This window comes from Ilyonectria robusta, assembly GCF_021365365.1.
Source record: "Ilyonectria robusta strain PMI_751 chromosome Unknown BGZ61scaffold_18, whole genome shotgun sequence".
NCBI lineage: Eukaryota > Fungi > Ascomycota > Sordariomycetes > Hypocreales > Nectriaceae > Ilyonectria > Ilyonectria robusta.
This window is the reverse complement of record NW_025764452.1, coordinates 557,624-570,657: the sequence shown is the minus strand read 5'-3', so window position 1 is coordinate 570,657 and position 13,034 is coordinate 557,624. Positions and strand designations below refer to the sequence as shown.

Sequence of the window (13,034 nt, the reverse complement as noted above, 5' to 3'; positions counted from 1 at the left end):
GCCGTAGACAGTTTCATCAATGGCCAGTTAGGTTAACGCACTACCCATACCTTGATCCATTCGTATGTCTGTGTGTGTGAATATTGAAGCCAAAGGTCAAGGATAGCTATGCAGTCATTACACTTGTGAAATGGGAGTTGAGATGCTAGGATCAATTGGAGTCGGTGTCTTCGAGTAGGAAATGCAAAAGAATGTATTGATGTTCTAATAGAGAGTGTCCACGATAACAAAGAAGATCTAGTGTAATGATTGTGCACAGCCGAAGCTCGAGAACAAATCTTTTGTCCCGAATCCATCAGAGGGTATTTCAAAGTCACAACACCCCCAATTCCACAGTTGTCTATATCGGAGATCTATCGAAGATGGGCAACCAAGCCTAGTATTCGAACGTTCTATTGAGGACGCAAAGCTCCCTTCTCGGAATCACTCCACCGGCCGTGGATATATTGTCGCATGCTTTTGCCCCAGAAAGCGATGGGGACAGCAAGAACACCCAAAACGAGCATCAGTGCGGAAATGAGCCCAGTTGGCTCAATGATGTGATCTGAGTGAACCCAAGGCGTGATTGCGCTGCCAATACCGAAGCTTATCAGGTTTCCGACGAAGAGCTGGACAGATAATGCAGCAGCAGCCCATCGGGGAAAAGCTTCAGTTATCCAAAGGGTAAAGGCGACGTTTCCGGCGAGCCAGCTGAAAATGCTCAAGGATGAGGAGACATACATCCAAGCTGGCGCCCAATCCATCTTTATTGCAAGGCCGTTGAGTATCACACTGGCCAAGCCTGTAATGACAGGAATAGCGAAGCCCGGTAAATAAACCTCGGCATGTCGCATGCCACCCGCTCGCATTGTGTAGTACCGTGTGAACCAGGAGATTAAAGGGCCGGTGAATGGGAATGCCACAAGGGAGCCGACAATTCCTGCGACTCCCAAGAGTATACTGACATTCTCGGGATCATGACCGTGAGTGACTGCCAGGAAAGTGGGCTGCGTCAGGCCTAAGAAGATAGCGCCGCTGAGTATGACGCCGGTAAGGAGGGAGACCCAGAAGGTTAATGGGTTCAGAATGCAGAGCAGCATCTGCATGTATGTCGCAAGCATGCCCTTGAAACTGGCCCCAGGCGCTTTTCTGATCACAAGACGGGAGAAGGGATTGTGGACCACTGGAAGTTCAGGTAGAGGTCTCTCTGAACCAAGGTCCTCGATTTCCTCCCATCCCGCGTAAATCTGCACTTTCTCGGAGCTATGTTGGACAAGCACTCGTCCATCAAGCGCAACTGGAGGCCGCAGAAAGTACGTCTCCGGAACGAAGACTAGAGCGGCGATGAGAGCGACAAAACAGGGTGCAGTCCATATTTTGTAGACTATACGCCAGTTGGTGTTCAAGTCTGTCTTGAACGGCAGGATTATGAGGCTCATCTTGATGAAAGCCGACCCAGTACACCAGAACAGCGAGAGAGCACTGGGACGTTCATCGATGAATGTGGCGTCTATTGTTATGAGAACGCACTGATATAGTTAGAGAAAGATCGAATGGTGTCTAGAGAATCACTTACCATGCTAACTGCGGCCCCAGCAGCCAGGGCTTGCAAACAGAGGGCTGTCAACAGCTGGGTGAAACCACCAGCTATCCCAGCCCATAGCGTAGAGGTGGTGGTGAGAAGTGCGGCCCCCACGAAGACAGGCCGTCGTCCAACACCGGTAGAAAGAGGAATCGCCAACAGATACCCGAAACCAGTAAACAGTGTCATTGCGGAAGACAGTGTCTGGATGCCGAAAGGGCCCATGTCCTGCTTTGGAATCAGCATACGCTATCCGAACTACGAATTAACCGGATGCTCACATCTTCGTCGAACTCAAGTCTGATGGCTTTGCCGAGGACTCCAAGAAGGTTGAGTTCAAAAGAGGCCACGACGGAGTAGAGCTGCAACGCAATAAAGGCCAGCCATCTCTTGGATCGAGACCATGTTAACGGGTCTCGAGGAGAGTTGCTCGGAATCGGGAGTTTCAGAACACGGCCAGCCGAAGAAACGAAGAAGACGCTGCCAGCAGCTTGGAGAGAATCACGCCTCGATGAGGACAGGGCTGAACCAGCTTCAATGGCCATCTTGTCGTGATGCATCAAGGCCCATTAAAAAAATGTGGCGGCTTGGCTAGTTAAAGAACCAGTGTCGAATGCAGCCACGCTTCCAACGGGGCTTGGGTGCTTTTTGAATCCCACCAACGGAGCTTGCCCAACTTCGAAGCGTTTGTGTCTAGCTCAGGTACCTCTTGATAGCACAGCCCGCGGACCTCCGGCAGCTAACCTAACTACCGGCGCAGGAGAGACCGAAGTAGACATTGTGGCCAAGCGAGGAAAGCCAATGTGACATTGCAATTGATGAGCGGGCGCACCCGGGAGCCGGTTCTCTTCTACGAGGGTATTCAATTGGCTCTGCTAGGTTTTAAGTTTCCCCGGACTGTGTCTAGAGCTTCAGGGGTCTGATGGCGTTTCATGGAGGAGCTTTTCTCCCGTGCAGGGGGATCAGGAGGTAGCAAGGGTATCCATGTCTTAGAGCCCAAGGCGAGCTGTGTTTGGCAAGTCTGATTGCAAGACCGTCACAAATCAAGGCCAAGTCGGATGTTGCGGAAAGCCAGACACGTTGGTGAAACTTCATGACCGAATATTTCTTCCGAGTGATTGATAATGGCTTCTGTGATGTCACTCGACCATTGTTTGGGGATAGCTTGCCTGATTGCGGCAGTGTGAGCTAATTCTCGAATTAGCCCAAGCACACGCAACACTTGCAGCGACCCAAAGATACCGAAACTATAAACTCGGGTAAAAATGGGCATTAATAAGTATTGCCGCTGTGGCGTTTATGGCGACTCCTGCGTGTTTCGAACATGGAACATGAATGTGTCATGATATGTATTACCACCTAAACTCAACTCCCGAGCTGCTGTCGGCACTTTGTGATTGCAACCATACATAAAGATGTGGTCTATCGTAATTTGTCATTTTGCATCCGTTTTCGGTTCCAACCAGCTCCATCCTTGCACCACCGTATACAAAGTGTCCAAGCCACAAAACCCCAAGAACCTTTTGATACCGTGCGCTTCCAAATACAGGCAAACATCTGTATTGAGATCGGCGGCAATGAGAACGGACCGACTTACAGTTTGATCCTCCGTATCCGAGGGCTCACGGGCCGTCACAATACGGGGTACGGAAGTACGAAAACAAATCGTCTTACCCAGGAGTCGGGCACGATGCCCGTGCGGGTGATCGACGATGCCCAGAAATGTCGGGACTCATTACCGAAGGGTCCGCAACATTGAAACCAATACTACCACTCTCAAGGTATCCGTAACAGTGGCTTCGTTGGACGCGCAGTATCATATCATATTTAACTCGGTTAATTGCGCTGAATTCTTGTGCATGATAGAAGCAAGGTAAGGGAAAAGCCACAACGGAAGGATCAAACGGTTGGAGTGGAGAAATGTGGTGCTCTATTTTGCGTGTATGCCCCCCTACTACGTTTATCTTGCTGTGTTGACCATTCAAGTGCCCGTCCACATGCTACAACTGCATAACTGATATTGTGTAGACTAGCTTGAACATTCAAAATATTTACAAATGGAGAACGAACATCTGATCATGTTGGGCTCCCTAGATAGCTTGGATATTCGCACGGCGTGCAGGTGCATTGAAACTCAATTGTACCGTCACAGCGTTGCAAATCCGAGCTCGTAAGCAAACCCTATCACCATCTGCGCAAATTGCTGGACATGAGCAAAGTTGACCGTGCTGAGCGTGTCTTGAGCAGTGTGAATGTAGGGGCTGCTATCCTCAAACGTGGACTCGAACGCAAACGCTGAAGGGTAGCCTACCCTGGTTGCGGACGCGTGGTCAGAGCATCCATAGCCGCACACGGAATCCGCGGTAGTAAGGGACGTATACTTGGTTTATCGTTAGCTGCTGCTAAATTTCTGGAGTAGTGTTACTTACAGCCGCGATGACCTTCCTGAGAAACGCTGTCAATGAGGCGTCAACGTTATCGGTGATGAGGCCGATGACTTCCTTCGTGCCGGGCTTGATGTAGCCAGTCATGTCCTGGTTGAGCATCGCCTTGACATCTCGGCCCTGACGGGAATATTGTTGGAAGACGGCGCCGCTGCCAAGCAGACCAGCCTCTTCACCAGCGTACCAATGGAACTCTATGGTGTTGGCCGCCTGGCCAGACGCAATGCGAGAGTCTGTCAAGAGAACGCGGAAAGCTTCAAGAATAGTGATGCTACCCGACCCATCATCGTCTGCGACAGTCAGTGCCACGTCTCACATCTTGCACTAGGTAAACTCACCAGCACCAGGGGCACGGCCCGAAGCTCGGTTCTGAAGGTTGACAGAATCCTGATGAGCACCGACGACGATTGTCTTGGTGCTCTTTCCAGGGATAGTGGCGATGATGCTCGGCTGTCTGAAAGAATGCGCAAAGGTTGTGACGTTGACACCGGAAGCGCCACTCGCCGAGATGATGGATTGAACTTGTCCCAGCAACCACTCGGCGGACTGCTGTCCGTAAGTCGAAGTGTAGTATCGATTTTGGAATGTAGAGAGGCCGGTGAGCGCCGTTTGCATTCGCGACTGGCTCAGCTTGGGTAGGAGAGCATTCACGGCGGTTGTTTGCGCGACAGCGGCGGGGAAACTGGCGACTTGACGCTTAGAGATAGGTTCATCATCGAGATCTGTGATGTCGATGAAGTGTTCATTTTCCTGCAATGGTTAGATAAATACTTGCAGTCTGTTGAATGAACCTACAGCCTTCAATGCCCATTTCTCTTCCTCGGTGACAGTGCGCACGTCGCCGGGTGCGAGCTCAATCTGGTACAGAGGCTCTTTTGAAGCTCGTGGTTGGATCGCGGCGGCGTTTGATAGCGCTACGAGAAGCGCGAATGCAAGAGTTCGACGCATATTGATAGATGAGTCGAAGTAAAGTCTGAATATTTCTAATGGCTTGAATGGCCGGGTTGACTACTCTGTCGTAATATAAGCGATAGAGGTCCACTGAAGGTTTATATATTTACATTTACGGACTCTCAGTAATCGCTCCTTTTGGAAGGCAAATGGTGTTCATGCTGAGACTATGTTGATCATCATTAGTCTCGGGCGAAGTAGCACCTTTACGGCAGGAGAAACGGTGTCCAAGACACTCCCGCATGCAGTCACGTTGCATTTATGAGATTAAAGTAATACGAGAAGACCCTTCTGACGACATCCACAATTTGAGCCATATGAACAAAGTGACCTTCCAGAATAAATCTACATACTGGCTTCTCGTCCGATCGACCTACTCGATGTCGACTCAGGGTTGCATTTTAGGTTAACGGGTCACATCGGCATTGCCTGTTTGGGCAGGTCATCGAGGTATGTCGGGGACTTTGGAGGATCTTGGCATTTGTGAGGGGTCGAGGGATGTGCACTGTTTGATGATTAATCGGCGTGATCCGACTATCCTGGCTTATAGTGGAATAACTGCTCATGGAATGGCGACTTGACATGGGTTCAATGGATAAGATGGCGGTATTGTCATCACCATTTATATTGCCCTATATCGACCATTATTGGCCACTCGGACCTCTCGACGGGCTCCTATAATATGAACCACGCGCCTCGGGGATAAGCCGTAAAGGGCTGACCCTTGCAGTACAGAGATAATATCCCCAGCATAAGTCCACCGAGTTTCCTAACAGAGGTTGGCTCCGTAATCGACTCACCTCTCAAAATGGGAAATTTCGAAGGGAGGTGTAGATTGTCCCGGCGGTTGTCCTGCGTCGATTGTGTTCTACCTAGTTGGCTATGGTGCTAGCCGGACCCCCGACGAAGCCGAGGTGCCTGTATTAGGATGGGCTTCTATTAGGATGGGCTTCTATTAGGATGGGCTTCTATTAGGATGGGCTTCTATTAGGATGGGCTTCTATTAGGATGGGCTTCTATTAGGATGGGCTTGTATTAGGATGAGCTTGTGACCCCGCACAACTGGCCATACATCTTCACTCGCCGCGCAATGGTAGCTTTTTAAATACCTGGTGGGCTGTTGGTGGACTCTATAAAGTTGAAGAATTAGTACAGAGCTACAAAAGGGGTTTTATCCGACTCGGTCCGACCTGAGGCCATCGCGACCCCAGCTTAACCCCCATGGTTCCTCCCTGGGAGCCGGTTGGTCCTCCACGCAATCAACATCGTCTAAGATAGAGAATGATTAAATAGGAATAACAACGCTTTGACAAGCATAAGTATGACCACTGATATAAATCACTCAGCCCTTTCCGTATCTGGGACGCACGATACTATATGATGACTGCCGGTGTGCATAATGACGTCATTAGCGAAATATCTACTTTATTTTTGCTGCGTTGATCGTTTTGGTGCTGAGAGCGGTCGGATTACAGGAGGCATTCGTCATTATTAGGGAGGCTGGGGTGTTAAGCTCGCCCATCCTTGCGTGCTCTGGCCGAATGGATTCCATCATCGGTCTGTAGAAATTCTACACATTAGATGTTGCCCACTGATAAGAACTGTGACGGTCTATGAATTTTGCTGCACCAGCTGCAGATATCCGTAATAATAATATCCTACAGGACGGAAGACTTGCGGTGGCTGCGCTTGCACGGCATTCTGTCTTCATACTAGACTGTTCCGCGATATCCACGAACGGTTCGATGGATTTGGAGGATTCTAAACGTGCAAGGCAGATTGCCGCTCTCAGTCTGTAACGCTGACGCCCGCTATCCTGTTTTCCAGTTGACAAGCTGTAGCCCCACAGGCTTGACGCAGCGCACGGGACAGAGCTGGGCCATGGATCGACTTGATAATCTCGGAAGTTTTGCCAAGAATTTTAAACATTTCCAAGATGTAAGCTTGACTTAGCAATAAGTGGAGCATCCAATTATTAGCATTATATGTATGGTCCGAGATATGTCATAAATACTTGTTCGTTTGATCGAAACAGATGTTGAAACATGGTGATTCTATGTTAGGAAACCCAACATAGAAAGAGATATCATTCTAGGATAATCATAGCAGCTTACTAGCCCACATCTCTTGAGGAAGCCAACCTGCTGAACCCAGCAGCGCCAAGCAAACAATTCAAGGGTATTTGTGTAAGGCTGTTCCTCGTGATCTGAAACATGGGGAGGATCCAGAAGCTGGCGCACGCTCCGTTGATCTCGCCCCACCAGCATTGACATGGAACAACAGCAGTTGCTTTGACCATCTCGGGAAGTTATGGCCATATGGCTGCGTTGTTTAGTAGCGCGGTTAAATTCAGCTATGTCCGCGTGTTGATCAAGGTTGGCGCCCGAGGCAGATTCCCAGTCTGCAACACGATCTAACAGAACATCATGCAGTTTTCAACGAAACCGGAGCAGAAACCGCGGCCTAGTTTCATGGTTCTCTTGGGGAAAAAACACGAAAGATAAAATTATACTACCGTTTCTATTCTATACCAGCATAGGATCTGGTGATACGTTATTGCCTCCATAACGTGAGACGCTTCATTGATGTTTCCCAAGGACTGAAAACTGCGGAACAAGAATTATCCAAGTATTAGATCTAGATATATATATCCTAGAAAGATAGGTCCCCCTTCACCACCAAATCACCAGCCTGCTCTTGGTGTGTAGCGCTGTCTGAACTTGGCTTCTCATCAATGAGAGCACTGAGTTTGTACCGTGACAGTGCGCCCAAAAATAGCATCTAATTCCTTAAGGGGATTCTTTTAGTCTGACCATCTGTTAGCCATATGTCACAAATCTTTATGTCATACCGCTTACCTTTGGAAACAGAGAGGAGAGTAAACAAGCAAAAAAGACTGAATGATAAAGTTTGACTGTTTCAAAGACAGAGGGTATTACATGGAGTCACACCCAAAATAGTGCTTTCGAACTTCGATTTAATACAGATTATTAAAAATACCTTGTGTCCAAGTGAAAAAGTCATGGTCGGCTCTGTTACCCCTTGTTGAATCGTCGGGTATCGTGGGAAATAGTACGTGTGCCGAGCTTGTCGGCCTGTTGAGCGGAGTTTAGGGTAGCTCCCTAAACCTGTCACGATCAAATCTATTCGAAGTTATTTCAGTGTTACGAGGCCAAAGACCCCCGTCTATTGGCTCTTAGTCAGGAGAGGAAACATCACTTATCAGTTGATATGTGAAATGATAATTTTGCTCTATCTCAGGATTTCAAGTCTGCCTATGTGGGGGTCTAGCGACTGTGGTGCTATAGGCAAGCCCCGTATACGAGCGTATCGCCAGACCCTTCACGGAGGCGCGGATGGCTTTCTTGGCAATGGAATCCAGGTCGAGCAGGTCAAGTTTCTCTTCCGGATCTGATATCTCCGGCAGATGCTCCCATCTCGGATTCTCCAGTTCCTGTGGCTCGATAGCCTTTGGTTTTTTCTGCCTTGGATGCGAGTGGTTACTGCTTTTACCAGACCGACGAGTGGTCAGAACTGACCATTGGGAGGAGGGAGGCTATATCGGGCTTGGGCTGCCGCTGGCACGTTGGGTGACACAATCCTAATCTGTAAGGGTGGCAAGCTGCCGTTAATTGTACGTCCAAATGGTCACGGAGAATGGAGTTTATTGGGGAATGCTATGTTCATGGAGTTGCGGATGGCAGGAAATGGGAAACGTTCGAGCAGGACAGGAGATCTGGCGGAAACAGACTGGCGGACTTTCGGGTTATTTAAACTAGGTACATTGAGGGGAACTTTCTTGTGTTTTTTTGTCTGCAGATTCGTACGATGGCCGTTTAGGGATAGCTTGAAGATATTTGGCATCATGTCTTGGTTAGGTTGGTCAATGGGGTCCCTGTGATCGAGGACGCCGTGGTCGCCTGCGCAGTTTATTGCGTCTGCGATGGCATCGACGTCGCTAGCAATTGATCGGGTCACGCCGGTAGCGGCGTGCGGAGGCGTGGGAGGCTTCTGTACCGAAGCTGTTGACTGGAAGAGTGTCTTCGCTCCTTGTGACTTCGCTTCGCTCGTTGGGCTCGTAGAAGGTAGATGCATTAACTTTTGTGGACGAGGCGCTGCATACAAGTGGGCTGTCTACCGTCGCCTGGATTTATGAGAAATACAGAAGTCATGAAATGCAGGTCAGAGCCCGGAGACCTATGACGGATGGCCTGTCACACGTAAATTATTACCCACACCGGACTTTCTTCTTGCGACACACCCTACACGCCTTTGGAGTTCGACTTGAGGAAATGTCAGTAATGGCATTCGGCACACGCGGGGAGAGAGGGGAAGCCATTCGCAGGTCATCGACATAGGTACCTAAAGACGTGGCCCACCGACTCTGGCGAGCTTTCCAGGGTTTCCGTGGCAGCAATCATTGTATTGCTGGGCAAGGGATCAACAAACAGGCGTCGTAATGCAGAAACACAATAAAACAAGTCAAAACGAGGAGATCGAGATGCCAACGTCGGATGTAACTTATGGGGCAGACTACTGTACCTAATCTAGATAATGGCAGAAGTCAAGATTGCGCGAACCAAGATGCGGGGAACACGGCTAACTAAAATCCGGGGGAATGCATGAGGATCTGCCTTTCCCCGAGGGCCTACAACCATCGAGATGTCATTGGTGCCCACGCCTGTTTCTCTTATCCCGGCTTGACAAGTTAGTCAAGACCTGCGCATCCGGGCGTAGCGACGTGGGATGTCCCCGGCGGAGGCTTCATGTTTGCCCGCTTCCTCACCGTCCCGCCGCCTGCAGACTGCTGGATTCTGTCGCTGGAGGCTGCGGCAGAGTCATGGTCGGAGCCGGAATCTGACTCAGATGACAGTTGGTCGTTCAGCTCGGGAGCTTTGACAGCGGGCATTTAATCCAGGCCGCTATAGACCCTGCATCGCCAGTGAAAGGCGGGAGTCACACGCATTCATTGAGCCAAGTGATGCATCTCGATCCTCCTTGGGACAAGCACTTCCGAACTATTGGGGCTACTTGGTCAAAAGTAAGTACATCAGAGGCTGCTCTCCTTTTTGTAACCCATGCCCCCTCTTACTACGGGTCTAGACGATGTGTCGCTTTGCCATCCGCTTTTGGAAACCACCTCGGGAAAATACTCGGTATTTCGGGTCTAACACTTGGATTTCGGGTCTAACATTCTTGGGCCACCCACCTCGCTCCCAGCCTGGTCATGTCTTACTGCGGCACGCAACGCAAATGGCCCGAGGTCCATCACAGGCCATGCTGGTTCGCCATGTGGTAACAAAAAGAGGCTGCGTCTCAGCTCCAGCCAGCTTCTTGAAACTATTCACGCCCAGTTCAATCCCAAACCACCACACATCCAATTCAATCTCTATCGACACCTGACGCTAAAACATGGCCGCTTCCACCCCCTCGGTGCCCTTTGCGGAGCCGGCTTGGCTCAACGGCCTCCCGTCGCCGTACTTTGACGCGTCGCATCACAAGCTGCAGCGCGCGTGCCGCGAGTTCATCGACAAGCACCTCAACCGCTCCGCCCTCGAGTGGGAAACCGCCGAGGAGCTCCCATCCCACGTCTTCTCCGACTTTGCGCGGGGGAACTTTCTCCTCCCCGCTTTGCCCGCGCCATTGCCGGTCGAGTGGCTCCGTAAGCTCGGCATCACCCATATGCCCGGCGATATTCCCGTCGAGAAATGGAACGCTCTCCACGGCCTGATTTATGCGGATGAGGTATGTCATTCAAGAAATCGCTTGTATGAATTGTACTAACTTGAAGCCTACAGATGAGCCGGGCCGGTCTTGCTGGTCCAGCCGGCGGCATCACCACTGGCATGGCTTTTGGCGTGCCCCCCCTGCTGCGCTACGCCGATAAGCAACTCCAGGACAGATTCCTCCCTGATCTTCTCCTCGGAAAGACGCGTTCCTGCATCGCCATCACTGAGCCAGAGTGAGTACATATTCCAAGCCGCATCGCCATTCGTCGTTATTCCTAACGCATTAAACAGTGCGGGCTCGGATGTAGCAAATATCACCACGTCCGCCCAAGTCAGCGAATGCGGCCGCTTCTACATTGTCAACGGAGCTAAGAAATGGATCACCAACGGCGTGATGGCCGACTCTGCCACCATGGCTGTGCGTACTGGACCTGAAGGCTCAGGCGCCAGCGGCATCTCGCTCCTTGTCGTGCCGTTGAAGGACTACCCCGGTGTCTCTCGACGCCGTCTCAAGGTGGCAGGTCAGATTTCAGCCGGAACCTCCTTCATCGAGCTGGACGACGTCAAGGTCCCGCGGGAAAATCTCATCGGCAAGGAGGGCGATGGCATGAAGTACGTCATGAACAACTTCAACCATGAACGCCTGTTTATTTCCATTGGCGTGACTCGCCAAGCTCGCGTGGCTTTGAGCACCGCTTTTGCTTACTGCCTGAAGCGAGAGGCATTCGGCAAGGTAAACCTTGCCCCTCCTATGTTAAGAATGAATCAGTGTGCTAATTCTTCGCCAGCCTCTGATGGATCAACCTGTAGTTCGCCATCGCCTCGCAAAGTGCGCCGCGCAGCTCGAGTCGCAGTCTGCATGGGTTGAGTCTTTTGCTTACCAGCTGACCCAGATGGAAAAGACAACTGCCGACAGAGAACTGGGCGGCCTCACGGCCATGTGCAAGGCAAATGCTGGTATGGTGCTTGACGAGTGTGCGAGATGCGCAGTGTTGTTATTTGGTGGCAACGGTTATACACGATCCGGCCAGGGAGAAATCATCGAGAGTAAGTCATCCCCGCCCGAACGTATCCAATTTACAGTTGTCTAACATTGTGCGAAGAAATCTACCGCGAGGTTCCCGGTGCAAGGATCCCAGGTGGCAGCGAGGATGTCCTGCTTGATCTTTCCATCCGCCAAATGGTCAAATTATACCAGGCCAAGACGGCTGCACTGAAGCAAAAATCGCAACTATAATTTTTTTTTAGAAGCATGGAGTACATTTTTTGCGGTGCTTTAAGAATCTTTGTATCAACTTGGATCAATTCTCACGCGACCCAAAGCACATTCGATCCTCATCATTATCTATCTACTACTGAAGTGAAGCCACCATCAACGCGAATGTCCGAGCAGTTGACAAATGAACGCTTGCCACTGAGCAAATGGCCAACTACATTTGCCTGTTCCTCACAAGTACTCGGCCTCTTCAGCAGGCACCGGTTTCTCCATCCTACTGCTTGCTCGCTAAACCCCGGGTCGTACAAAAGGTCGACTTGAACTCGGCATATGGGTCGCTAGGGATCGGGGTGGGGGAGGCTGAGTTGCATCAGATGCCGTGCTTACCATAGAATACGTAGTTCCCGATTTTTGAGATGCCTAAAATAGCACGCTTCAATGCTGTATAAGATGGCATCCCTGTTGCGACGTGCCCGTAAAAAGACGCGATGTTGACGATGGCCCCTCGTTGGGCGACGCCTTCCAGCTCTGGCCCCAGCGCTCAACAGTCGTTTGCAGCATTCGGTTGACATCTTCTTCTTTGGTGACATCGGTTTTGCAGAAAATGGATTCAACGCCAAAGTTTTGTTGGATGCATTCTACCGTTTCTTTGCCTCGCTCCTCCTGCACATTGGCGGTGAGAATCTTAATGCCTCGGCATGCCAGCTTTCGAGCGATGGCCTGGCCGAGCCCGCCTCCGGCTCCAGTGACAATCGCAACCTCTTGAGCGGATACCATTGATTGAGATTAATTTATTTCCACTCTCTATTTTGGTCGACTCTTTGTCTACTTAAAAATACCGGGGGTTTGCTCTGTTCTGTCTTCCCCGTCTCTTCCCTATTTCACCGCCCGTGTCATCCCTCGGCTTGTAGCCACCGCTACTCCCCGGAGCGCCTCTAATTTCCACACAGAATTGTAATGATGAACAGATGAAGTTTTCAGGATCGTGCGATCGCACGATCCTTTAAAGGGACCTTAAGAATAGAACAATTTGACTGTGAATTGTATTGAAAGGCTAGCTTATGCTTGTTCTTTATAGCTGTCTCACGAACCCTTTACTCTCTTTACCATATTATTCTCAAGTTCTGTATCGG

At 50.4% G+C, this 13,034-nt stretch overlaps 5 protein-coding genes across 5 annotated transcripts; 1 reads left to right on the top strand and 4 right to left on the bottom strand.

The window, feature by feature from the left end:
- Positions 1-392: 392 nt before the first annotated feature.
- On the bottom strand, positions 393-2,106 carry BGZ61DRAFT_359498 (major facilitator superfamily domain-containing protein; the record flags this gene model as incomplete). Its single annotated transcript, XM_046241085.1, has 3 exons — positions 393-1,508; positions 1,556-1,792; positions 1,843-2,106. 3 exons carry the CDS (start codon positions 2,104-2,106, stop codon positions 393-395), a joined length of 1,617 nt encoding a protein of 538 aa, XP_046100779.1.
- A 1,601-nt stretch (positions 2,107-3,707) lies between these two features.
- On the bottom strand, positions 3,708-4,953 carry BGZ61DRAFT_359662 (uncharacterized protein; the record flags this gene model as incomplete). The annotated part of the gene is made up of 4 exons (XM_046241098.1): positions 3,708-3,941; positions 3,991-4,295; positions 4,344-4,755; positions 4,801-4,953. 4 exons carry the CDS (start codon positions 4,951-4,953, stop codon positions 3,708-3,710), a joined length of 1,104 nt encoding a protein of 367 aa, XP_046100778.1.
- Positions 4,954-8,221: 3,268 nt separating this feature from the next.
- BGZ61DRAFT_481380 (uncharacterized protein) lies at positions 8,222-9,051 on the bottom strand (the record flags this gene model as incomplete). Its single annotated transcript, XM_046249284.1, has 3 exons — positions 8,222-8,410; positions 8,496-8,562; positions 8,708-9,051. 3 exons carry the CDS (start codon positions 9,049-9,051, stop codon positions 8,222-8,224), a joined length of 600 nt encoding a protein of 199 aa, XP_046100777.1.
- Positions 9,052-10,199: 1,148 nt separating this feature from the next.
- BGZ61DRAFT_426079 (long-chain specific acyl-CoA dehydrogenase) lies at positions 10,200-12,215 on the top strand. Its single transcript, XM_046243669.1, has 5 exons — positions 10,200-10,701; positions 10,755-10,918; positions 10,977-11,418; positions 11,474-11,732; positions 11,789-12,215. The coding sequence occupies exons 1-5, from the start codon at positions 10,369-10,371 to the stop codon at positions 11,920-11,922; spliced, it is 1,332 nt and encodes a 443-aa protein (XP_046100776.1). The 5' UTR covers positions 10,200-10,368; the 3' UTR covers positions 11,923-12,215.
- Positions 12,216-12,336: 121 nt separating this feature from the next.
- On the bottom strand, positions 12,337-12,678 carry BGZ61DRAFT_535732 (uncharacterized protein; the record flags this gene model as incomplete). Its single annotated transcript, XM_046254304.1, has 1 exon — positions 12,337-12,678. One exon carries the CDS (start codon positions 12,676-12,678, stop codon positions 12,337-12,339), a length of 342 nt encoding a protein of 113 aa, XP_046100775.1.
- Between the last annotated feature and the right edge of the window lie 356 nt (positions 12,679-13,034).

Excerpts from the sequence above, each read along its gene's own strand:
- BGZ61DRAFT_426079 (XM_046243669.1), top strand. The coding sequence starts at position 10,369 with ATGGCCGCTTCCACCCCCTCGGTGCCCTTTGCGGAGCCGGCTTGGCTC. Across the intron at positions 10,702-10,754 it reads GCCTGATTTATGCGGATGAG|ATGAGCCGGGCCGGTCTTGC; the intron begins GTATGTCATTCA and ends TGAAGCCTACAG. Across the intron at positions 11,419-11,473 it reads AGCGAGAGGCATTCGGCAAG|CCTCTGATGGATCAACCTGT; the intron begins GTAAACCTTGCC and ends ATTCTTCGCCAG.